The sequence below is a fragment of the Chrysemys picta genome, chromosome 4, assembly GCF_011386835.1.
Source record: "Chrysemys picta bellii isolate R12L10 chromosome 4, ASM1138683v2, whole genome shotgun sequence".
Classification (NCBI taxonomy): Eukaryota; Metazoa; Chordata; order Testudines; family Emydidae; genus Chrysemys; species Chrysemys picta.
The window spans coordinates 35,183,241-35,207,368 of record NC_088794.1 but is presented as its reverse complement, the minus strand read 5'-3'; the positions used below and the strand labels follow the sequence as shown (position 1 = coordinate 35,207,368).

Below are 24,128 nucleotides of genomic sequence, written 5' to 3'. Positions count from 1 at the left end.
TTTAAAACAATTATGCAACAGTAAATACACTGGTAGACTGTCCAGAACATCCCTTAACCAAGTAACAGATTTCCTCCTTAATCCCACCTTACTACTTATGGAAAAGTGGCAGAGGTTACTGTAGAAGACGCTTAGGTAGTAACTACCTTAGACAAGCACTTTACCAAATGCAACGACTGCAAACAGGGTAGGGGTCAGCAATGCTAGTCATTTTTCTGCAGCAAATGTCCACATATAAAGCATTAATGCTTCACCCCTGTAGATCACTCCTGAACTAGTAGCCTAACACTAAAAATGAAGAGAAAGGACAGAGAAGAGGTACAGCAGATGCCAGCTCTAAAACATCATTTAACTTTACTGCCACACACTAAAGGTTACCATGTATGAGCCACTTAAAATTTGTCTTTAATACAATCCACTATATCTTGCAAGAATGAAATGTTTTAGGATGAAATTTTTCAACCATAGCAAACTGCAGGCAAGTAGATCGTGCCTGAGCTGGTACTTTCCCCTGGCAATTTTACAGAGCTGTGCTGGAGCACATAGTTATCCCTATACTTAATAGGGAAGTAGGAACACACAAAGCATGACTGCTGTATACTGCAATGGCTTAGCTGCCCTTCATTACTTTAAAGACTTGGTTCACAGTAGTATTAAATCTTGTTTAGTAGATGTTATAAGCAGAGGTTTGACACAGTGGGAATTTAAAAAAAAACAAACAACCAACATCAACAAAAAAACCCTGGTCGACTAGGCAGTCTTAGCTGAAAAACATTTGAATATAGTTAAGTGTTAAATGACAAGAGATTCAGGTTACATATTCCATTTAATATTAGCTCTGCTAACATGCTAGAATTCGGCTAGAAAAAGCTAGCAGTAAGATGGATCCTCTCATGATATTTACACTGACACCCAAGAATTTAATGTCTTGTGAACAGTGCCTGAAAGCTTTATATTGAGAACTTCACCTAAAATGCTGGTAACCATCAATAAAAGCAGTTACTGATCATTGAATTAAAAAGGTACGCTGGAATGTAGGATAATATGTACTTTTAAATACAAGGGACATTGTTTAAAGTTATTTTTGCTTCTTCATAATGAGGCCATTGACTGTAGTTAGGTCATAAATAATATATAAAAGCCAAATTAAATATGCCTTCAGGTCTGTGACTGGTTTAACGCATTCGGACAGACTATGTTTAATAGCTCTAGGAGATCTGCTGTCACAGAGAGACAAATTAGCAATAACCTACCCACCCCGGCCCAACAACGGTGATTTGTTACAGATGCAAGGACACAAACGCTAGAGTCCTGCATGGCATAGGAATAAGAAAGGAATTCTATTCAATTTAGGCTAGATAATCCAAAATGTGAAATAACAGTTCACTACTACAAACTAATACATTAATACCTACAGCCTGATATTGAAATGCATGGAAGAACAGCTTACCTTTATGCACCTAAAACTGAAAGCAATAACATAGAAATCGTTTATGGCCAGGCCCAAAGTTATCCACTAACCTTATCATTGCATTTAAGTCTTACTGTACTCAATATAATCTGGATATTAAGCATAAAATAACACGCTTTAGGCTTGCCCTTAGGCGATTATATCAGTATATGAATTCCCTTCACATGACATTAAGTAGGACTGACAAAGCTATGTTGTTCTTCAGGGGGGAAGTTTCAGCTGTTTGTACTCTTCATAAGGGTAGGGTAGAAAAGGTGGAAGATAAGAGGCACCACCTACTCCCAACTCAGGTGAGAATTATTTTAACTACCTTGCAAAATTATCTTCAGAGCCAGGAGCAAGAGGTGCAACCACAGAAGCAGAGTCTGAAAATACATCCACCAGCAAACTGCCAGTAGAGGAAGGGGGAGGAGCAGAGCTGGTGAGAGGAGCTGCACCGAGGCCCAGAAGGTCTGCTGATGGAGAAGGAGTAGACTGTAGAAGATAAAATGGAACACTTTAAAGTTGCATTTAATTCATATATACTAATACAAAGCCCAAACACAACTGTGCCTCATCCCCGCTCCCCAATAAAGACTGGCTCAGATTTTTAAAATATCTTTATTTCCTACAGACAAAACTATCTTCCACATGTGGCTATCACCTTGCCCTTTAAATAGCCTCAGACAGGTAGTTTTATAGCCAAAAAACTACTAGTTTCCCATAACTAGATTTTACCTTCCCATAAAGCCAGTTGTAAACCAGATAACTTAACGCACCCTAGTTCTTCTTGATATCTCCCTCCTTCACCTTTGAACATTAAAAGCAGTACAGGTTAATCTGTACTATTTTGCGAAGTCCAACATTACACAACTCTAATCCAAAAATACTTTTGTGTCCCAACATGACAGACTATTGTGTAAACCTACATTTCAGGACATTTTGACAAACCCAGATGCCTAAAACTGATGTTTTCCTGAATATTAAAAACCCTTTCCTTTTAACAAAATATAGCTTTTTGTTCATATACCTGAATGTTAAGTTCTGAAGCCATGCACACACTCAAAAGAGAAGTATTGAGACTAATAAGCCAGAAACCAGAGTGCTCCTAAATTAAAGTTGGTTAAGAAAGGAAATAAAATCTAGTACAAGATTTCCCAAAACAAGCAGAGCACCAACACTTAAGTTGCAAGGAAGTAAAATGAAAGAGGAGTTCCAGTGGATGGAGAGTCTGGCATTAAAAGTTTGAGGAACTTATATTTCTTGGACTGTTGGTTGGGAATTTTCCCTCTTCCTCAAAGGGAAGGAGATCGAGGGAAAGGTACTTAACTCTCTCCTAGAAAAGCAAGATATTAATAAGTGGACATATAGGGACAATTTACTTATATAAACTCCCAGTCACAATGTGTACAGGTATGCAAGTTGTGATTCTATAGTGATGATTATAATGAAAGTTAAATTGGGGCCTTATTACACTTATTTGGAAAGGAAATATTTTCCTTCTTGTAGAACTTTACAAAATGTGCTAAACAGAACTAGATTTATTTTTTTTCTAAAGTTTTAAGTGATTCCACTGTAAAGTTCAAAACAGCCACAAGCATTTAAAAGTGACCATTTTTTAAAATCGGTAATGGTTATTTGGGACAGATTCTCTGGTTCACAAAGCAAACCTGAAGCAGCTAAAGATCTGCATTGAGATTTCCCTCTACACTGGCAGCTCCACCACCTTTGTGCTGGAACCATACCCCTTCCTGCATAATGGGAGGTACGGTGGATGTCAAGGGTGCAGCATGGGAGATGGCATGGTTGAACAAGGCACCACTGTACCCAATTCTACATTGGAATAAGATCCTGGGTCTTTCACCAGCAGCATAAGTCTATGCTGCCCCCTGCAGGTTTAATTTATGTTGGGGCTTGGCAGCTGAGAATCAGCAAGCTAGGACAGACTTGCTGTCAGTCTCCTAAGCAGAGCCTGGGTGCAGTGGAGAACCAACCAACAACTTCTCTTTGGGTCCATCTAGTTTAATACAATTAAAAACTTCAACCTTACCACATATATACAGTATTGACAACACTTCTCATACCCTTCATCACCACTGATGGTCAAAATTTTCAGCAGTGACCCGTGATTTTGGGTGCCCAAGTTGAGACATCTTAAAGGTGCCTCAGTTTGAGTGTGTCTCTCATTTTGAGAATTATGTTAGGACAAGCTTCTTACGTTGGGTACCACCCCTCAAAAATATATTTTGAAAAAAAAAATCAAGGCCAATATATATCTGTGGTCACAAGGGGTCTTCTAAATCCACTTTGAAAAGCTAATTTGTTGAAGTGTGCTGCAAATTAAACTCCCATTATACGTAAAGACAAAGTTAAGGGAAAATTTCCATGTTATTGCTTCTCTTTAAAGACAAAAAAAACACCCATCATCATGTAAAATTTGAAGGGAATTAACATGATCAACAGAAAAATTAATATCAATGCTATGCTAAAGACACGCACGCAAAGCATTTATTGGCTTGGGTTAAATGTTTATTACTTCCCTTACCCAGGGAAGAAAAGCAGCAAGTGACTGTAAATTAGTATTAGGTATATACTAATGGAAAAAAAAATAAAGACAACAGAGTAAGATCCTGACTTACTGGGAATTCTGAAATATCCAAATGCACTTATGTCAAAAGGAAATTGCAATTACCAAACAATAGAGGTAGCCTAGCAACGCCAAGGTTTTAAACTATTGTGCAAATTTCACCCTGCAAGAGAACAGAAGGTCTTGAATGGGATGGAGTCTAGTTTGGTGACATTTCTAGTATTTGCAGAGCAGCTATGAGGGAAACCCAGGAAAGTATAGCGACATCTATCAGATAATGGAGAGCAGGGAAACATGAGAAATTACAGCAACAGGAGGATTTAGAAACAATTCAAAAAGTTTGAATTTCTTAGTTGACTGTATATCAGTGTTTAAGACAACTGGATATTTAAACTGAAATTTGCATGCATGTTAATAATTCACTCCCAAACTACTTCCCAAAGTAGCGCAGGCTTTGTCATGAATAACTGCAAGCACCAAAAAGCAAAAAGTTTTAAGACTTCATGCCTGCAACAGGACTAATTAAAAGACCTCAGAAGTGAAGAATCCTTTAAACAAACAAGGAACTCCTGTCTGAAGGTTGTGGATGGCTAAACGAGAAGAATTCAGACGAGAAGGGCGAGGTCTGGGCCCAGTAACTAGTTCAGCCAGTGAGCCCTGAAGTGGAGAATCAGGCAAGGCCTTCAACAGTATGCAGAAAAAAAAATGGAATAAAAAAAATCAAGTAATCAGCAACAAAACCAAGAATTGTGTGTGCGCCACTATTCACGTGCTTAACCTATGCATCCAAATATCAGAGCTGCAGGAGCAGATTTGCTATTACACACTTAAGTTAAAACAACGAGGAGTCCGGTGGTACCTTAACGACTAACAGATTTATTTGGGGATAAGCCTTCGTGGGTAAAAAACCCCAATTCTTCAGATGCATGGAGTGAAATTACAGATACAGGCATAGATATACTGGCACATCTATGCCTGTATCTGTAATTTTCACTTCAGGCATCTGAAGAATTGGGGTTTTTTACCCACGAAGGCTTATCCCCAAATAAATCTGTCAGTCTTTAAGGTGCCACCAGACTCCTTGTTGTTTTTGTGGGTACAGACTAACACGGCTACCCCCTGATACTTCACACTTAAGTTAGGTGCAGACGCTTATTTATGTCTAAACTAGAAATCACACCAAAAGTGTTTCAGAAGATAACAGGTTCCGCCTCAGTCTATATTTCTATGCAATAAGAAATAAGTGAAGCCCTTTATGGGTAGAGCGGTATAAACTGAAGTTAGTTGATTAGAAAGATGTTGTTTGGAACCTCTCCCTACCATGCACTCCTCCCTAACAATTCAGTATGAAACACTGCATGGTGGAAGAAACAGTATGCAAGAAAGTTGGCTTAATATCCATTCAGAAGAAAATTGAGGACATCATCATCTTGGGATGGAAAACTTGGATCACTAACTTTCAAATATAGTGGAGTTGTACCATTCACTATGAGAGTTCAATAGGGAAAGCATAGTATCTTCACTAAGTCTAAAAGGAGAAGCGATTAAAAAGATAGTCTTGTAACACATTCTGTGCCTAAGAATAGACTGTTAAAAAGCTTAGAAAAATAATCCTAATAGTTACAAATTTTGGTTTTGCTTTTAGTCAAAAGAGATAATGAATCTCATCTTAGTCAGTCGAGTAGACAGCACTCCAGCACAAAACCACCTTGCAATTCAGCATAATTGGTAGATACAGATCAGGAAAAGCCCAGGATTGATGTTGTTTAAACTTAAAATGTGCACCAATTTAATCCAAGTTATGACTTTATATAAATGAATATAAGTAAGGGTTAAATCAGATTAAAGTACATCCATGTTAGATTACATTAAGTACAAAAAAGTCCAGCAGTGTCCTGAATGCTTTGAAACAGAAAAATAAACCGGTAAAAGTCAGTCTGTACTAGAGAAAATTAGAACATCTAGCTTAAAATGTTTCACAGAACTACATTACAGATAATTAGCCTCTAAGACTGTTAATGAAGTTGATTATTCAAACACACTTTGTCCAAAATTTATCCCACGAATGAGAAAATGTCAACCTTTTCTTTTCAAAATGTTACTTTGAAACTGTTAAAATAGGTTTAACTATACACAGATTATCAAAAGCACACAGTCTTGGTCTAATTTGGCCCCTCACAGACTTCAACTTCTGCAAATTCTACCCACTACTTCCCTCACCTTTAGAATTAAAATACAGCTTTTCCAGCTACTTTATACAAACATCAGGAGCCTCAAATTTAAGAAACAGTGAATGTACAATACAAGTCACTGAACAAGCAAAATGTAAGGAATCTCTGCATTTCCCTCCTAGAAAATCATAATAATTGGTATTAGATTGGTTATCACAAATGGTATAATTACTTAAAGAAACATACCACAGTACTGGCATTAACAGGGGTGGATTCAGTGCCTCCATTCACATCAGAGTTCCTCTCCTTTTTGATCTCTTCTAGGTCAGTAACTGTGCCAGGGCCTTTCTTCTTCTTCAGCTTAGCCAGAATGGATGACTCCCTCTCTGGAAATGGAGGCATTTCTTCTAGCACAGTTGCCTTGCCATGAAATAAGCTAATATTAGTTTTCAATACAACACATGTGTCTTCAGACAGGTAGACACTTGCAAGAAAACAGAACATCATCCCAACCTTTCAAAGGATACACCACTATAGCATTGCTTCTTGCGTCAGAGTACAGAAATCGACCACCTACGCAACAGTCAGCAGCACATTATGGCAGAGCAATAGCTCTGCTATAGTTAAGGTTGAGAGTTGCTTACGGTTTAAAAGAATTAAGTGCTTTAAAGCCATACGCCGACTGATTTATTTGCTGAGCCTCATGGGGATGCACAGTAGGGTTTGTGATCCAAATTTAGGATCATTTGAACAAACGATTCCTGAGATGCAATCCCCTTAAAAAAAAACAACCATCACATTTATAAAATATCCTGGATTTGATCCTTCCCAAACTGATATCATCCCTTGGGATTTGTCTCAGTAGTTCAGAGCACCCATGTGCCTTTGGAGTAGCAGTATTGAGAGTTAATAAGTTTAGAGCTCCAGGTCAAGTTGACCTAAACTGACAAAACAGTGAAATACAACACATGCAGCAAGACTAGAGGGTTTGCAGGCTGTCTGTCACAGTAATTGGGTGGCTCAAGGTGACATGCTATGGATACTGAATCTAAGCAACACTCATGCACTGAGAGTTCAAGTCCTAATTTGTGGAAGTTTTTGGAGAATGTTACACTTAAGTTAGTTGTTCTTTGCCTGCGTTTTATGGAGGCTCCTTTTTGAAGTTTTGTTCTGGTTTAAAATATTTTAAAGTGCTCCAAAATCCACATACAGATTCTGATTTTACTTTAGAAGCAGTCAATGAAATAAGCACTAGTGATATAGAAGATAAAGACTGTGCAGTAAGCATTTGGAGTAATGTAATCATCATGACATATGCTCCTCAATCCACTGCGATCAAAGGCAAGTCATCACTGGATATTTGCTCAACAGCTTCCTAATACACAGCTACGCTAACATTCAGATTTCTTAACTCTTTTGGTGTAGAGCAAGGGCGTACGATGGGGTGGGTTGGAGTTGTGAGGTGGAACGTGCAAGGGGTGTTGAAGCAATGCAGGGGCTCTACCCTTTTAACAACCTTTATCCATTAGGACTGTGCTCTGACACAACTATTGAGGGGCTAGCACACACCAACACAGAAATCCCTTAGGTCACATCTACAATCAAATGCTGCAGTGACACAGCTGCGCCACTGTAGTACTCCAGTGCAGACACTTACTACAGAAATGGGCATCTGAAGAAGTGAGGTTCTTACCCACAAAAGCTTATGCTCCCAATACTTCTGTTAGTCTTAAAGGTGCCACAGGACCCTCTGTTGCTTTTTACAGAAATGAGAGTTCTCCCATTGCTGTAGGATCAGTGGTAGGATCAGTGGTTCTCTAACTTATTTGATCGCGCCCCCCTTCTTTGTGCCTGTAGCATCTCCCACCACACAAGTACATATATGGCTGCCCAGCTCTGAAGGCAGAGTGGAGAGTGGTGACTGCCGGCCAGGTGCCCAGTTGTGAAGGCAGCACCCCTGCCAGCAGCAGCACAGAAAAGGGTGGCATGCTATGGCATTGCCACCTTTACTTTTGTGCTGCTGCTGGCAGTGGCGTTGCCTTCAGAGCTGCATGCCCGGCCAGCAGCCACCGCTCTCCAGTTGCTTCTTTCTGAAGGCTTAGTGGTTTTGCACCCCATACCCCCAAAGAATAGATTCCATGCCCCCAGTTTGAGACCTTCTTCTGCAGGTAATCCACCTCCCCAAGAGGCAGTCGCTAGGTAACGGAAGAATTCATCTATTGACCTAGCACTGTCTACACCAGGGGATTAGGCTGGCTTAATTGCATCTCTCAGGATGTGGGTTTTTCACACCCCTGAGAGAGGTTGCTATGCTGATGTAACTTTTCAGTGTAGACCACCCCTTAATGTAAGGAATCATCCAAACACTGATTTCTAAACCCAGTTCAATGTCTAGCACTTTGATGAAAAATTGAGTTTCCGAAAATATTTTTACTATGATCCTTCAGTGAAATTCCGTGCCTCTAACTGTTACTCTTTAGGAGCTCAAAAATGTTAACAGAGCAGAAACAAAAGGGGGCGGGGGAGGGGGGGAAGGAATTTATCTGCCTAGAAACTTTGACACAGCATTAAGGTTGCCTGGCGCAGCCTCGGGCCATTGTAGGACATCAAGTTCAGCTACACTAAAAGCTCTGAAAATTAAGAAACACACAGAGTTAAGGTATACACCACCCCTGCAAACTATCATTAACTCTGAGTAATGCCTCAACACGTACCACCACTATACCCTTAGAGATGTTACCCAACAGTCTGGGAACAAATCATAAGCACTCCAAGGCTAGGTCTACACTACCCGCCTGAATCGGGGGGTAGAAATTGCTCTCTCGGGGATCGAATTAGCACGTCTCATCAGGACGCGACAATCGATCCCCGAATCGACGCTCTTACTCCACCAGCGGATGTGGGAGTAAGCGCCGTCGACGGGGAGCCACGGAGGTCGATTTTGCCGCCGTCCTCACAGCGGGGTAAGTCGGCTCTGATAGGTCGAATTCAGCTACGCTATTCGCGTAGCTGAATTTGCGTATCTTAAATCGACCCCCCCCCCCCCCCCCGTAGTGAAGACCTGCCCCAAGACAAAGTTTAACACCTTCTCTTTGCTGAGGCAAAACTCTGGTTTAGATCAAGCATAGCAAAACAAGAGCTATCTACACCTCGCCTGCACTCATACAGAGGTCACTCCCCACAAATCACCCCAGACTTGCTAAACATTACCACTCCTTCACCTTTGTCATGAGGATATCACAGACATTGCCTTCACTTATATCTCACTTCGTCCTGGAGACTTGTATGTCACCAGACTGCTGACAATCCCCATGACAAAACTTCTGTGCACCATTAGTGACACAACCTAAAGATCTCAAATCTGAGAAGAGTCATACTTTACTCCTCAAATGCATATGCAGCTCTCCATCTTAACGTAGCAGCTCTGTCAACCTGCTCCAACTAATCCCTCCACTATTCAAAACAGCTACACCTAACAATGAACACTGCTGGAGTACATGCAGATAAATGCTGCAATTCACATCAGTGGAACATAACACAATGACACTTTAGCATAGCCCCTTCAAGTCTACCTACTATAGCTCCGCTCTTAGCGAACCATTCCAATGACTCCTGCCAGATCCAAGCAGCAGAATTAAAGCTGGGTTGTCAGAGTGGCATGCATCTTAACTCTATTCTATTTCAGAAATTTATATTTGCATTATACCTTATCTGTTCATTTTTTGATTTTCAGAAGTTTAGAATGTAGCAGAACTCGATGGTCTAGAATGGCATAAAACAGTACTGGGCAACCTTAACTTCATCTTAACAAAGTTCTGGGAAGTCCATTTACTAAGCAACATCCACTAAAACATTTAAGTAGAATCCTGCCCAGACAGAGGACTTAGAACTGTATTTGATAGTCAACCACTTGCAAAGACTTTTCCATATTTAACTCTATGTACCTACCAAGATATCCGTACTAGCAATGGTGCTGAGCCTCAGGTATTCAACGGCTCTCTGCTGTAGTTCAACATCAGCATTCTTCAGCTGACTATCACTGCGCAGTACATCTTGAATGGTAGTTTTGATTTCTGGAAATAGGTTCACAAACTTGATGTAGGTAGACAGAAGCAGTGCACGGGTGGGAACACTACACAGATGAAACTTGGAGTGCAGCAAGTTGAATTGAATCAGAGGACTTAAGGGAAAAAAATACAGTTTGTTCAGTTTTCCTGATATCATAATACATATGCATTAATTAATAATAACAGTTAAACACTCAGCTGTATGTGACCGTAATATTTGAGAGAGCCAGGAGAATTCACTATAAGATTCCATGATAAACAATTATAGTATTTTAAGTGGTCTGTTTTAGGTGTTCTTACCTAGATCTTGGGTCACCAGCTATTAGATTTCCAAATTCTCCCAGGATGTAGCCACCTACTTTTACCAGATTTTCATGGCATGCTGGTGCCTGAAGGGCCTGTAAAAGACCATTCAGTCAAAACTACTGGACAAAGAATTTAATCAAGGATCAATGACCAAAAGAAAGACTGTATTATTCTACTTTAGACAATATCACTATAGTGATGCTACATTATTCTGCAACTTTTAGGGAAAAGGTCCTCAAGCGTGAGCCACAAAACACTTGCACGGGTTTGCAAAGAGCTGCCAGGTCACCTTATCTCCTATGAGTAGAAAGTGGAATATGCATATGTAAGCAGTACATACAAAAGAAATAGCAATGGAGCAAGGAAAAGTTATTGACTGGTAATTCTGTTAATTTCCTGTTCTCCCATCCTACAACAGTGAATTATAGGATAGTGTTCTATGGTGCCACCTACTGGGAAGAAGGAGCTAAAAAACTGTGAAAGTTCTCATCTGTGAATGAAGGCTTCCCTAGCTAAATGGCCTCTAAAACACAGGATGAGGCATACCAGCTTAAGTGCCACCTCAGACTCACCTAAAAATATTAAATTCATCTGTAACCTTTCCCTTGTTACAGCCTTGAAACAGTTGCTCAGCTTCTTCTGAACTCGAGAACATGCTCAATATCCAAACAAGAGCAGCATTGTGTCATAGGGATAAGGGTGAATATACTAGTTTGTAAAGGGGGAATCCAGTATTCCTCTTTGGAATGAATCCCCAAGGATGCTGAAAATCCATCTTTCTGGAAAGAAAGGTGGGCAAGAAGAAATGGGAAAGTTCAACTACCTCATTTGGACAAGGTCACAGCAATAAGGCAGAACTCAAACAGGACACCCATCAGAACCTGCAGGATGAGAGTCATATCCCATTAAGGTATCACTGAATGCATTAAGGGTCTTTGAGATTGTTCTTGAAATTCAACTATGAAGTCCCAGCATACTGGATTTAGCGAGACAAGGCAGCAGCATCCCTGGTGTCACAGCAAGTGATGAAGATCTTCCAGATCTGAGACTAAGCGTGAGGCAAGCCAAAGCCAAAAGGTGGTTGCCAGAGCCACAGGTCCGAGAAACAACAAGTCTGGAATCTCAGGCAATGTCCACTGGGAGTGTGGGGTAACCACTAAGCTCATCAGGTTTAAAATCCAGTAGCAACTGAGTCACTACAGAGCCAGTGAAATCATAACTGCCATTTCAGCATCTCATCTCAACACTCACCAGGAGGTGAGAGTTACAGTATCTGATACAACAGTCTGCACGAAGGGGTGGTGCTCAGCCCCCATGCTGGAAGCTGCCTCAGACTTCATTTCTGTCTTTGTTTATTTTTTCCATAATTTCATGGAGCCCCGACAGGACAGCAAGAATAGAAGGAGATGCAGGAGGAAGACAGCAGGAAAGAATGTGAAGACTCTATGCTTATAAGCTGAGGAGGCAAAGAAAGCTGCGAGACATCTGTCTGCGGCGTATGTAATCTGAGGTGCAAGTTCATGACTGTCGCCTTGCTTCCAAGCAGGCAGCACCCTAATGCTGTGTGCCTTACTCCACTATCATAGAATGGAATAGGTGAGGTACAACAATGAACACAACGTTTTTGAAAACCAAAAAAGAAATTCAACACATTTCTGTATGGGTGATCTGACTGTATGTAAAAAAGGGATAAGAAGTTGATACCATCTAATACAGAGGTGGGCAAACTATGGCCCACAGGCCACATCCGGCCCGCGGGACCCTCCTGCCCGGCCCCTGAGCTCTTGGCCTGGGAGGCTAGCCCGTGGCCCCTCCCCTGCAGCCTCAGCGCGCTACGCCGCTGGTGCAATGCTCTGGGCAGCTGGGCAGAGCCCGGCCTGACCTGGTGCTCTGTGGTGTGTGGCTGGCTCCAGCTGGGCGGCATGGCTGTAACGCCACCAGCCACCGGTGCTCCAGGCAGTGTGGTAAGGGGGCAGGGAGTGGGGGGGGTTGGATAAAAGACAGGGGAGTTCGGGGTGGTGGTCAGGGGCGTGGTGGTCAGAGGACAGGAAACAGGGGGGTTGAATGGGGGAAGGGGTCCTGGGGGGCAGGAAGGAGGGGGGGGTTGGATGGGGTGGCAGGGGGCAGTCAGGAGCAGGGGTTCCGGGGCGGTCAGGGAGAAGGGGTGGTTGGATGGGGCAGGGGTCCGGGGGGGGGGGGCAATTCAGGAATGACCGGAGGAGTAGGATGGGGCAGCGGGGGGCGGTCAGGGGTGGGGATTCCAGAGGTGGTCAGGGAACGGGGGTGGGGTTGGATGGGGCAGGGGCCAGGCCACGCCTGGCTGTTTGGGGAGGCACAGCCTCCGCTAACTAGCCCTCCACACAATTTCTGAAACCCGATGCAGCCCTCAGGCCAAAAAGTTTGCCCGCCCCTGATCTAATATAATGGAGGAAATCAGCTGTTTGTTTTAAACTTGCTAAAGTCTCACTTTTACTCAATATAACCTTTATAAAATACCTTCAGAAGTACTATGTACTTCGATTAAAGAGCATGGACTATCAATATCACCAGAAAGGTATTTGTAAAACCCACTTTGAAAATAGAAGCTTTCGAAGTAACAAATCCTCCAGGTCTTGTGGCATTACCTATGAAAACCAGGGGAAAACCAAATCAGAAATAGAGGTTTCCCACTGACTTTGGTCTCTGGCAACACTATCCACTGATTCAAGACACAAAGGTTCAGCAGTGCGCAACTGAAGTCATTCTTCTCTTTCAAACCCTGTTATTTAACTGCCATCAACATATCATGGGAATGGCTAATGAGAATATGGTTTTTAATTAGATAATATTGTGTGCAGTTTGCACTTCCATACAGAAACATAGGGTCTTTCTATCTCGGAACTATAAAAACTGTCATTCTTACCTCAAAGACTGTCTTTGCTGCATATCCTTGCACATCATCTCTGTTAATCACAATCTGAATAACTCTGTACCACACCTCTTCACTGACGTAGTCCCCGGCAATACGAATCAAATTCAAGATTGTATCCACATACCAGGTATAATCCACTGCATACTTCTCAGCTAGAATTGCAACCTTCAGCACCTGAGCAAAACAAAAAACTGAAGTAAATCTAAAGAAATGTACAATGAATGGGTATCCTTAGCTAAAAGGCATGATGCAAGCCAAGAAGTTACTGTGAAGCGCTGTTCACTGAAATAAGTGTTAAGTCAAGGAGGAATGTAGAAAACACAGTATCTAATGACAGGGTTCCAGAAATCCTTGCTCAAATAAAACCCTTATTGATGTTAGTGTCAGTTTTGCCTGAATATACACTTGGGCCCTTAGTAAAGGCAGGCCAAACAATGTAGAAAAATAAGTTAATAAGATTTGAACCATTTAAGACCTGTGTATCTGAAAGTCAGAGTGCATTTGTTATACGCACAGCAGCCTGGAGACAGCTTGATATACCCCAATCTAGATGAGGTATCTATAACAGCATTTCTTGAGAGAAGAGTAAACAAGTTAAAGCAGACTATGGTATCCTTGAGCTGTATAATTAATAAATTAATCCAGGTTGCTGACAGAATAGGACAGTACAAGAAGTGAGATCTTTGATCAATTTAAACCAGCCAATTAAGGACTCTTGATCAGAGAACTCAATTTGTTGCAGTTGTACAGAGGAAAAAATATTCCCAGATTACCAGCATATAAAACACGCTCATACCCTGGGTAAAGCCTTAAAGGGTTATAGCTGTTAAGTGGGTTCTGGGGGCCAATATTTAATACTACATCAAGTACCAAAGAATAGACATTTCAATTACTAATCTTCACTCAAATCTTCCCAGCACGGTTAGGGTGCCAAGAAAATATACCTGAGCACTTCTCCTCCACTTTAACTCTCACCTCATATAAAGTATTGATTTCCAAGAAGTACTCGGGATTGAAAGACACTTCTAGGTTTTGCAACAATTAGAGTATTACATACAGACATACTATACAAATTAGCCCTTTGATTTAATCACACTAAGTTTTTAAACAAACTAGAGTTCTGCTGTACATTGTACAATTTAACAAATACAACTCTTGAGGCCACTGAAAGAAATTGACAGTACAGTACGTAGTTCTGCACCATCCAGAATTTGAGAATAAAGTTTCATTTTTAATATCACTCCTCCTCCCAAGGACACCACACATAATTCTAACAATAAAAAGCTAAATTATTAGACTACAACCACCTTCCAGATCACATTTTTTAAATTTTTGCTACCTTGAAAATATCTTTAATAGAGAGTGATTGCACAACATCCAACAGCATGTTGTGTTTTCCAACACAGGCTAATTGAGATTGGCAAAGGGGGCACAAATAACTCACAATTTCTTCTCTAATGGAATAATCAGCAGTCTCCAAGTAATTTAGCATTTCGGCGACAATCTGCTGGGCATTGCTTCGGTCACACATGGCATACAGGAGGTCTACTGCTCTTTGTCTTACACTCACATCCCTTTCAGTCTGTAAGAGAAGCCATAATGTTCACTCAAAGCAAAAGTTCTATGGAAAATCATGTGACAGGCAAGAGAATCCAAAATTACTTCAGTTCCCATTTGCAATTTCTGTAATTTGCTGAAGAGCTTCCATATTGAACACTGAATTACTGTTAAAGATTGACTGTAACAATTGCCACAGTTATCTGTGTTATTCCTACGCAGAGGTACTATGCAAGTTCATTCTGCAACCAAGAACATAGGAGTACACTGTATTTCCAGTAATACAAGCTGCTTGCTTCATTCTGACCTCCATGATGCATCCAGGGAAGGGATTAGCTGAGGCCTATTTATTTATTTTGAGCAAGAGTTATTGTGTAAAAGTTATTTCACAGTTAGTGCACTTTGTTTTTCTACTGTATATTTTAAATTTTGTAGAAGTGCCTGGAGAACAGGAAAGGCACTTAGTATAAAATGACATATCAAACTAGTACCCTACCAAGTAATGCAGAGATAGTACCGGCCCATTTAACCCTTTTGGCCTATTACCTTTTTGTACAGAACGAAGCATTTGCCACCTTATGGGACATTAATAAGCATTACTAAGATTGTCAAGTTGTCAGAACAAGAGGGAAATTAACTAGCTATCTGGAGGTTTTAAATCAGACATATTCAGCATTAATGGAAGTTGCAGTTAAATGCATTAAGGGTACTAGCTGTGACAAACTAGGGCATAAAGCCCACCTTATGAATCTAGGAGAAAATTAATATACTTCAGAGGTGCTACTGGACAAAAAACACTGAAGAAATCAAGATATCTGATAAAAAACAATTCTGTACTGTGTTTTGAATCTGTTGCCCTTGTGTTAAATTCATTAGCGGGTTTTTAATCAGTGGATGTCTGAATTGCAATTGTGCCTCAAACCCCACTACTCTAGGCACAACTGCTGTTCAAACATCCGTCCACTGATAAAAACCTACAAGAATGTACAGTACAGACTACTGTTTCCTTCCTTTTCAAGTCTTGTCTCCTGACATCTGAATGTTATCATCATGTGGCTTAAGTAAGAAAACTTATGACACGACCACTCTGAGAAGTAAGAACACTGATGAGCTTAGCACAAGAGCAACAGATTCAAAACTGATGCAGAACATATGCCAGAATTTTTAAGCGCTTGATATTTACCTTCAATGCATTGATAACTGTTTCTATATGAGTTTTCACAGCTTCATGGGAAAATTCAGAGCTGGCAAGCGTGCACATGCTTTCCAGTGCTAGATAACGCAGATTAGTTTCCCGGTGCTGCAAGAACTGACCTAGTTGGTTACAGGCACGGACTAGCAGGTTTGGCTCGCTGCACAGAACAGGAGAGAAAGTGAAAGGGAAAAAGCAACAAATTAGAAAAATATTATAAGAACACTAGGTAATTACTCCACAAGAGTAGTGCACATCAGAATTGGCTTTAGTATAAAGGAATAAGAATTAAACTGAAACTACTTAAGTGTCCCTACAGAGATAGGAGTGCACTATGTACTGCAGGAGATAATTAAGCTTTCAGATAGTGTAAACATTCATAGCCTCTCTCTAGATTATAGAAGTGGGTTAAGACTAGAAACAGGGCCCAGATCCACCAATTCAGGGGCTATTTCTCAAACATCAAAACAATCAATTATCTGGTGCAACATTCAGTAGCCACAAGTATTGTTCCAATCGAAGTATGTCCAGCTGCCCCCAACTGAGGCATGTAATTCCCTGCATTATGCAGATGAATGCAGGGCTCACACAGATACATTCCTCCTCCCATTCACTACCAGATGATTAAAAACAGTTTTCCTCCTTCATGGATACATCCTGTGCAGTTTCCACATTAAAAAATATCAAACCTGTATTTTATTGTGATGGTGAGTAAATATGGAACACAGGATCCCAGGAGGCTACACAGGGCTGCTCAGGCCACCATCAAAGCATAACCCTGATAGATACATCTTGGTATTAAAGCAGAAACAATGTAGTTGTATTGCCAAATAAAGAAGTTTATCCAAGATACAGCCCAGCCCCGATTGTCTGAAGCCTTGTTGGCCCCCAAGCAGTTATTCAGTTTTTAAATTAAGTACAAATTGAGTACCTGAAATTGACGGAAGAAATTAAATATATATAGCATATACAGTGAAGACTCCATATAGATATTCTTGCAATTAAGTGTTATTAGAATGGATTTTCATCTATACTAGGACTCAGAAATAGTAGACCTGCTGCAGTTGCTTGAATTTTAGCATTTTGCAGCAGCAAAGACAGCTAAAGAGGTGAATATAAGACTTTGCTTCCACTATGGATAATACAGACTCAGCTTGTACAAACTGAATAGTGTTTTTCAGCAGAGTTATGGTTATACATTGTTCAAATGTGAATAAGAAGCAGAAGCAAAAGCTAAAATGATGGCCCATTTTGAAGTCAAAACTGTTCTCAAGCAAGTGAGCATCCCGTGGTCTAGGGCTTTGGCTTCCTAGACCACGGGATGCTATTCGAGGAAGGACTGCTAGGCAGAGATGGCGTTCACCTTTCGAGGAGAGGAAAGACCCTATTTGGACACAGACTGGCTAACCTAGTGAGGAGGGCTTTAAACTAGGTTCGACGGGGACAGGTGAGCAAAGCCCACAGGTAAGTGGGGAACATGGAGACCGGGGAGATGGGTCGGAAACGAGAGGGAGTGTGGGCTATATTGTCAGAGAGAAAGGAGGGTCAGGACAAAACTGGGAGGAAAGATCAAACCAGTATCTTAGATGCCTATATACAAATGTGAGAAGTATGGGCAATAAGCAGGAAGAACTGGAAGTGCTAATAAATAAATACAACTATGACATTGTTGGCATCACTGAAACTTGGTGGGACAATACACATGATTGGAATGTTGGTGTGGATGGGTACAGCTTGCTCAGGAAGGATAGACAGGGGAAAAAGGGAGGAGGTGTTGCCTTATATATTAAAAATGTACACAATTGGACTGAGGTAGAGATGGACATAGGAGACGGAAGTGTTGAGAGTCTCTGGGTTAGGCTAAAAGGGGTAAAAAACAAGGGAGATGTCATGCTAGGAGTCTACTACAGGCCACCTAACCAGGTGGAAGAGGTGGATGAGGCTTTTTTTAAGCAACTAACAAAATCATCCAAAGCCCAAGATTTGGTGGTGATGGGGGACTTCAACTATCTGGATATATATTGGGAAAATAACACAGCGGGGCACAGACTATCCAACAAATTCCTGGACTGCATTGGAGACAACTTTTTATTTCAGAAGGTTGAAAAAGCTACTAGGGGGGAAGCTGTTCTAGACTTGATTTTAACAAATAGGGAGGAACTCGTTGAGAATTTGAAAGTAGAAGGCAGCCTGGGTGAAAGTGATCATGAAATCATAGAGTTTGCAATTCTAAGGAAGGGTAGAAGGGAGAACAGCAAAATAGAGACAATGGATTTCAGGAAGGCAGATTTTGGTAAGCTCAGAGAGCTGATAGGTAAGGTCCCATGGGAATCAAGACTGAGGGGAAAAACAACTGAGGAGAGTTGGCAGTTTTTCAAAGGGACACTATTAAGAGCCCAAAAGCAAGCTATTCCGCTGGTTAGGAAAGATAGAAAATGTGGCAAAAGACCACCTTGGCTTACCCATGAGATCTTGCATGATCTAAAAAATAAAAAGGAGTCATATAAAAAATGGAAACTGGGACAGATTATAAAGGATGAATATAGGCAAACAACACAGGAATGCAGGGGCAAGATTAGAAAGGCAAAGGCACAAAATGAGCTCAAACTAGCTACGGGAATAAAGGGAAACAAAAAGACTTTTTATCAATACATTAGAAGCAAGAGGAAGACCAAAGACAGGGTAGGCCCACTGCTTAGTGAAGAGGGAGAAACAGTAACAGGAAACTTGGAAATGGCGGAGATGCTTAATGACTTCTTTGTTTCGGTCTTCACCGAGAAGTCTGAAGGAATGCCTAACATAGTGAATGCTAATGGGAAGGGGGTAGGTTTAGCAGATAAAATAAAAAAAGAACAAGTTAAAAATCACTTAGAAAAGTTAGATGCCTGCAAGTCACCAGGGCCTGATGAAATGCATCCTAGAATACTCAAGGAGCTAATAGAGGAGGTATCTGAGCCTCTAGCTATTATCTTTGGAAAATCATGGGAGACGGGAGAGATTCCAGAAGACTGGAAAAGGGCAAATATAGTGCCCATCTATAAAAAGGGAAATAAAAACAACCCAGGAAACTACAGACCAGTTAGTTTAACTTCTGTGAAAGGGAAGATAATGGAGCAAGTAATTAAGGAAATCATCTGCAAACACTTGGAAGGTGGTAAGGTGATAGGGAACAGCCAGCATGGATTTGTGAAGAACAAATCATGTCAAACCAATCTGATGGCTTTCTTTGATAGGATAACGAGCCTTGTGGATAAGGGTGAAGCGGTGGATGTGGTATACCTAGACTTTAGTAAGGCATTTGATACGGTCTCGCATGATATTCTTATTGATAAACTAGGCAAATACAATTTAGATGGGGCTACTATAAGGTGGGTGGATAACTGGCTGGATAACCGTACTCAGAGAGTTGTTATTAATGGTTCCCAATCCTGCTGGAAAGGCATAACGAGTGGGGTACCGCAGGGGTCTGTTTTGGGACCGGCGCTGTTCAATATCTTCATCAACGACTTAGATATTGGCATAGAAAGTACGCTTATTAAGTTTGCGGATGATACCAAACTGGGAGGGATTGCAACTGCTTTGGAGGACAGGGTCATAATTCAAAATGATCTGGACAAATTGGAGAAATGGGCTGAGGTAAACAGGATGAAGTTTAACAAAGACAAATGCAAAGTGCTCCACTTAGGAAGGAAAAATCAGTTTCACACATACAGAATGGGAAGAGACTGTCTAGGAAGGAGTATGGCAGAAAGGGATCTAGGGGTTATAGTGGACCACAAGCTAAATATGAGTCAACAGTGTGATGCTGTTGCAAAAAAAGCAAACATGATTCTGGGATGTATTAACAGGTGTGTTGTGAGCAAGACACGAGAAGTCATTCTTCTGCTCTACTCTGCTCCGGTTACGCCTCAGCTGGAGTAGTGTGTCCAGTTCTGGGCACCACATTTTAAAAAAGATGTGGAGAAATTGGAAAGGGTCCAGAGAAGAGCAACAAGAATGATTAAAGGTCTTGAGAACATGACCTATGAAGGAAGGCTGAAAGAATTGGGTTTGTTTAGTTTGGAAAAGAGAAGACTGAGAGGGGACATGATAGCAGTTTTCAGGTATTTAAAAGGGTGTCATAAGGAGGAGGGAGAAAACTTGTTCACCTTAGCCTCTAAGGATAGAACCAGAAGCAATGGGTTTAAACTGCAGCAAGGGAGGTCTAGGTTGGACATTAGGAAAAAGTTCCTAACTGTCAGGGTGGTTAAACACTGGAATAAATTGCCTAGGGAGGTTGTGGAATCTCCATCTCTTGAGATATTTAAGAGTAGGTTAGATAAATGTCTATCAGGGATGGTCTAGATGGTATTTGGTGCTGCCATGCGGGCAGGGGACTGGACTCGATGACCTCTCGAGGTCCCTTCCAGTCCTAGAATCTATGAATCTATGAATAAGCGAGCATGTCAGCTTAAGCATAAGTCTAACATCAAACTGAGTGGACTGCAAAAATAATTTTATTTTTTATTTTTTCAAGTTTACAAGATAACCCTACAGGTACACATTTACATGAGGAGAAAGCTATACTCTTGCTCAATGAATATGATTTTATATATTTCATGTGTCCTTTGTGTATATTCTTTCAAGTGACCTGGGTTCAACTGTACTCTTTAAAATCTAAACTGAGAGAGTTATCATAAAATAGCAGGTTAAAGCTAGTAATTTTCAGGAGATGGTAACAGAAAATGAAACTGAATTTTATTAGAAGGTACATTAATGTTAAGGACAATGTCAAGCATGGTAGCCTTAAGCATTGCTCTACAAGTAGTAGACTCACCTGTCATGGTGTATAATTAAGCTTATTGCCTCAAATAGCACAGCATTCTTAGCATTTGAGTGTTGCACTTTCTTAGATTTTGGGGGCTCTTGAGCTTTGTTAAGGATAGTTTCCAGGCATTCTGTGAGACGACCACGTACCGCAGCATCTTCTGGAGGAAACAAGACAAATTGTTGGACAACTTCATTTTGCTCAACACTACTGATTAAATACCCATCCTTGCCTTCAGATGACATTATTCCCCAATTCAGAAGAATATTGTTGGTGTCAGCACTAAATTTACAGAAGAACTCTAGGAGCATAAAGGTGGAATTAGAAGACTCCCTACATTGCATGGAACAGTGTTGGCAACTAATACGATTCTTTACCCCATTACCTGGAGGTGGATAGCACTGTAACAACCTCAAAAGCTTTACAGACAACCAAGGAGCAGGGACAAAATAATAGGTATAATCCTGGAGATCGGTTGATGCAGATGTCACAATCTGTAAAAACACAAATAATCAGCATCTGAATGACAGGAGTTCATAAGATGATCTGACATTATGAAAATGTTCACTATTCATTTTAAGTACCAATACAATGTGTAAATGAACTTACAGTTAGACATAACAAATTTTAGTAGTATATAAAGGCAAAGTATAAGTTTCATTTTTAATAGGCTGAACAAATCACCTAGTAAAGATTAATGTGCAAATACAATATATCTAAATAAGACACTGAAGACTATCAGTTGTATCAATATCAGTAATCAATAACTCCGCCAATTAAAAATGTCTTATATTTAGTTTTATAGGACTAAAGAAACCTAATTTAATAAAGACTGAGAAGTGTTTGTTCAAAAACAAACAGATGAGTGAGAAAAAAAAAATCACGCACCCATCCACCAGCGGATGGTGCAGATAGTGGCAAAGTGAACCCTTGATAGACTCTCATGCTTCAGATTGATACTGAAAAAAAAAAAAAAAAAAAAAAAAAAAAAAAAATCATCTTTCTCAGGATTTATTAATTTCATTTTGGGAGAGTGATTTTTGGCAATTTTGAGGTTTTTTTAATTATTCAAAATTCAGGTTTTTCAGGGCTCTCTCTTTGTATATAGAGTAATCCTTGAAATGTTCCCTAGTCTACTTTAAAGTAGTACTATTTAAAACAGAATTATGTTAAAATGTACTAGATAACCTTTAGTGCATACCAGCAGGGTCTACACAGACTAATGAATGCACAACACATTAGACGTCCACATTACTGCTCTGTGTAGACAAAACCACAGATACAAGTAAACATTTTTTGTATTTTTCTGGTGATTACTGGATAAACACCAATTTCTTTCTTTTTCTTTTTTTGCATTCGTGGTGTTTTATCAGTATTCATCGATTAAAACCAAAAAATCAGAAGCCCTCAATAATCAGATACAGAAGTGCCTTGTGGAGTTCACGACCTCTAATACCAAGGTGAAAATCTCATCTATTTTGCCACAAAAGTTTGTACTGCAGGATCTTTTCTACTGTTTATCAAAATATTTTGAACCTATGTAGAATAAGATTTCTCTAGGTTCATTCGCCATCCGATAGCAAGGCTGGGAAACAGAGGGAATTCAGATCTGGTGCAAAATTGACCTTTTGTTTGGTAACAAGGTCTGGAATCAGAGGCAATGATCTTAGGTGGCAGACAGATTGTGTATCTCAGTGAACCAAAATTGTCTCTGCTACACTGGTACTATTAATATCTTTTCACAGTACTGCCTAATCTTGTGTAAGACCCTCAGGAATAAACACAAAATAGGTGGGTTTGTATATATTGGGTCCTTGACCACCAGCTTAGAAAAGCAACCGAAAGAAAGCCTGGGATGATAAATCTCTCTAGAACAGAAGACCTGACATTTGTGTACTGTTGTATATCACAAACAGGTCCATGCAATGGAAGCCGTAATCTAAAACGTCTTATTTGAGTGAGTCTTTGATCTCCCACTTGTGATTGGAAGTGAACTAGCCACTTAGCTTGCCCCCTAGGCTGTTCTGCAGATGTAAGCATATTTGAAGTGTTTCTTTCTAGAGGTTGGGGTTTAGACCCAATGAAATGAAATGTGGCCAGTGAATCCTTCAGCAAACGAAGAGCATCATCTGTTTTGGAATTAAGTCTGGCCCTTCAAAGGCCAAATTCTCTACCATGGACTGAACCTCCTGTGCAAAGCCAGAGCTCCGAAGCTATGAAGCTCAATAAACAATTGCCCCTCTTATATGTTGGAGATGGGTATTAACATTTGAGAAGAGAACAAACCTGAAACAATGAGTAAATAAATTAGCCAGCAATATTGGGAAGTCCATTGAAAGACTGCACAAATGGAGATCTGAAATCTGCCACTTTGGAGACACAGAATTCCTGGAAATTCTTTTAGAGGAGTGGATACTTAACTGGCTCAAATGTCTGATGTGTCTAAACACGATGTAATACAATGGTTTCCCAATGTGAAGTTGGCTGGACATTAAGGGGAAATAAATTGTAGTAAATAGTAAAATAAAATATGTCACTGCTTACAGTTAAATTATGCACCAGTGGATTTCTTCATCTTTAAGGATACAGGCGACAAGAGGAAATGTTAATGGATGTTCAGTTCATCAGCAACAGACCAATAAAATATTAACGTATGAAGGGCTATATGAGTACTTTGCAAACACTAATATTCAACAGAGATTGAAATCACTTGCAGATGCAATACAGCAAGTCTGTTTCAGGGCAGACTATAACCCAAGTCTGTTAATTCAGTCCAAGTGAATCTGATCTAGAAAGTTAAACAGCCCTGGTTACATTTCACTACAGCTGTTTAATAAGAGACTTACTCTGCTTAGCCTAGAGACAGCCAAAGATACTGAAGTTTTAAACTCTTCTGGGTTCTTCTGTGCCAAAGTAGTGATAAGACTGGTAGCAGCAGTAACCACACCCTGGAGGAAAACAGAATTACTAACGTTTTTGTTCAAATATCAAATATTTTACATCTGAAATTGTTTAAAAGCTTCAAATGAAAGACGGCCATTTGTTATGTACCAGACACCCAAATTTATCCTTAAGTTTAG

General features: G+C 40.4%; 1 protein-coding gene across 12 annotated transcripts in view; it reads right to left on the bottom strand.

Moving 5' to 3' along the window:
• Positions 1-24,128, bottom strand: part of AP2A2 (adaptor related protein complex 2 subunit alpha 2) — a 101,730-nt gene that overhangs the window by 19,220 nt on the left and 58,382 nt on the right. For 2 of the 12 annotated variants that reach the window (XM_042862186.2, XM_042862188.2), the window contains exons 6-17: positions 23,895-23,996; positions 21,434-21,542; positions 21,058-21,208; positions 16,233-16,401; positions 14,937-15,074; positions 13,484-13,666; positions 10,576-10,673; positions 10,157-10,388; positions 6,455-6,628; positions 4,569-4,718; positions 2,481-2,558; positions 1,782-1,945 (exon numbers count right to left, since the gene is read on the bottom strand). In XM_042862186.2, the coding sequence (XP_042718120.1) occupies positions 1,782-1,945; positions 2,481-2,558; positions 4,569-4,718; positions 6,455-6,628; positions 10,157-10,388; positions 10,576-10,673; positions 13,484-13,666; positions 14,937-15,074; positions 16,233-16,401; positions 21,058-21,208; positions 21,434-21,542; positions 23,895-23,996 (1,748 nt within the window). The remainder of the gene's footprint in view (positions 1-1,781; positions 1,946-2,480; positions 2,559-4,568; positions 4,719-6,454; positions 6,629-10,156; positions 10,389-10,575; positions 10,674-13,483; positions 13,667-14,936; positions 15,075-16,232; positions 16,402-21,057; positions 21,209-21,433; positions 21,543-23,894; positions 23,997-24,128) is intronic. The other 10 variants (XM_042862187.2, XM_065592014.1, XM_008164502.4 and 7 more) reach the window with 5 other exon arrangements.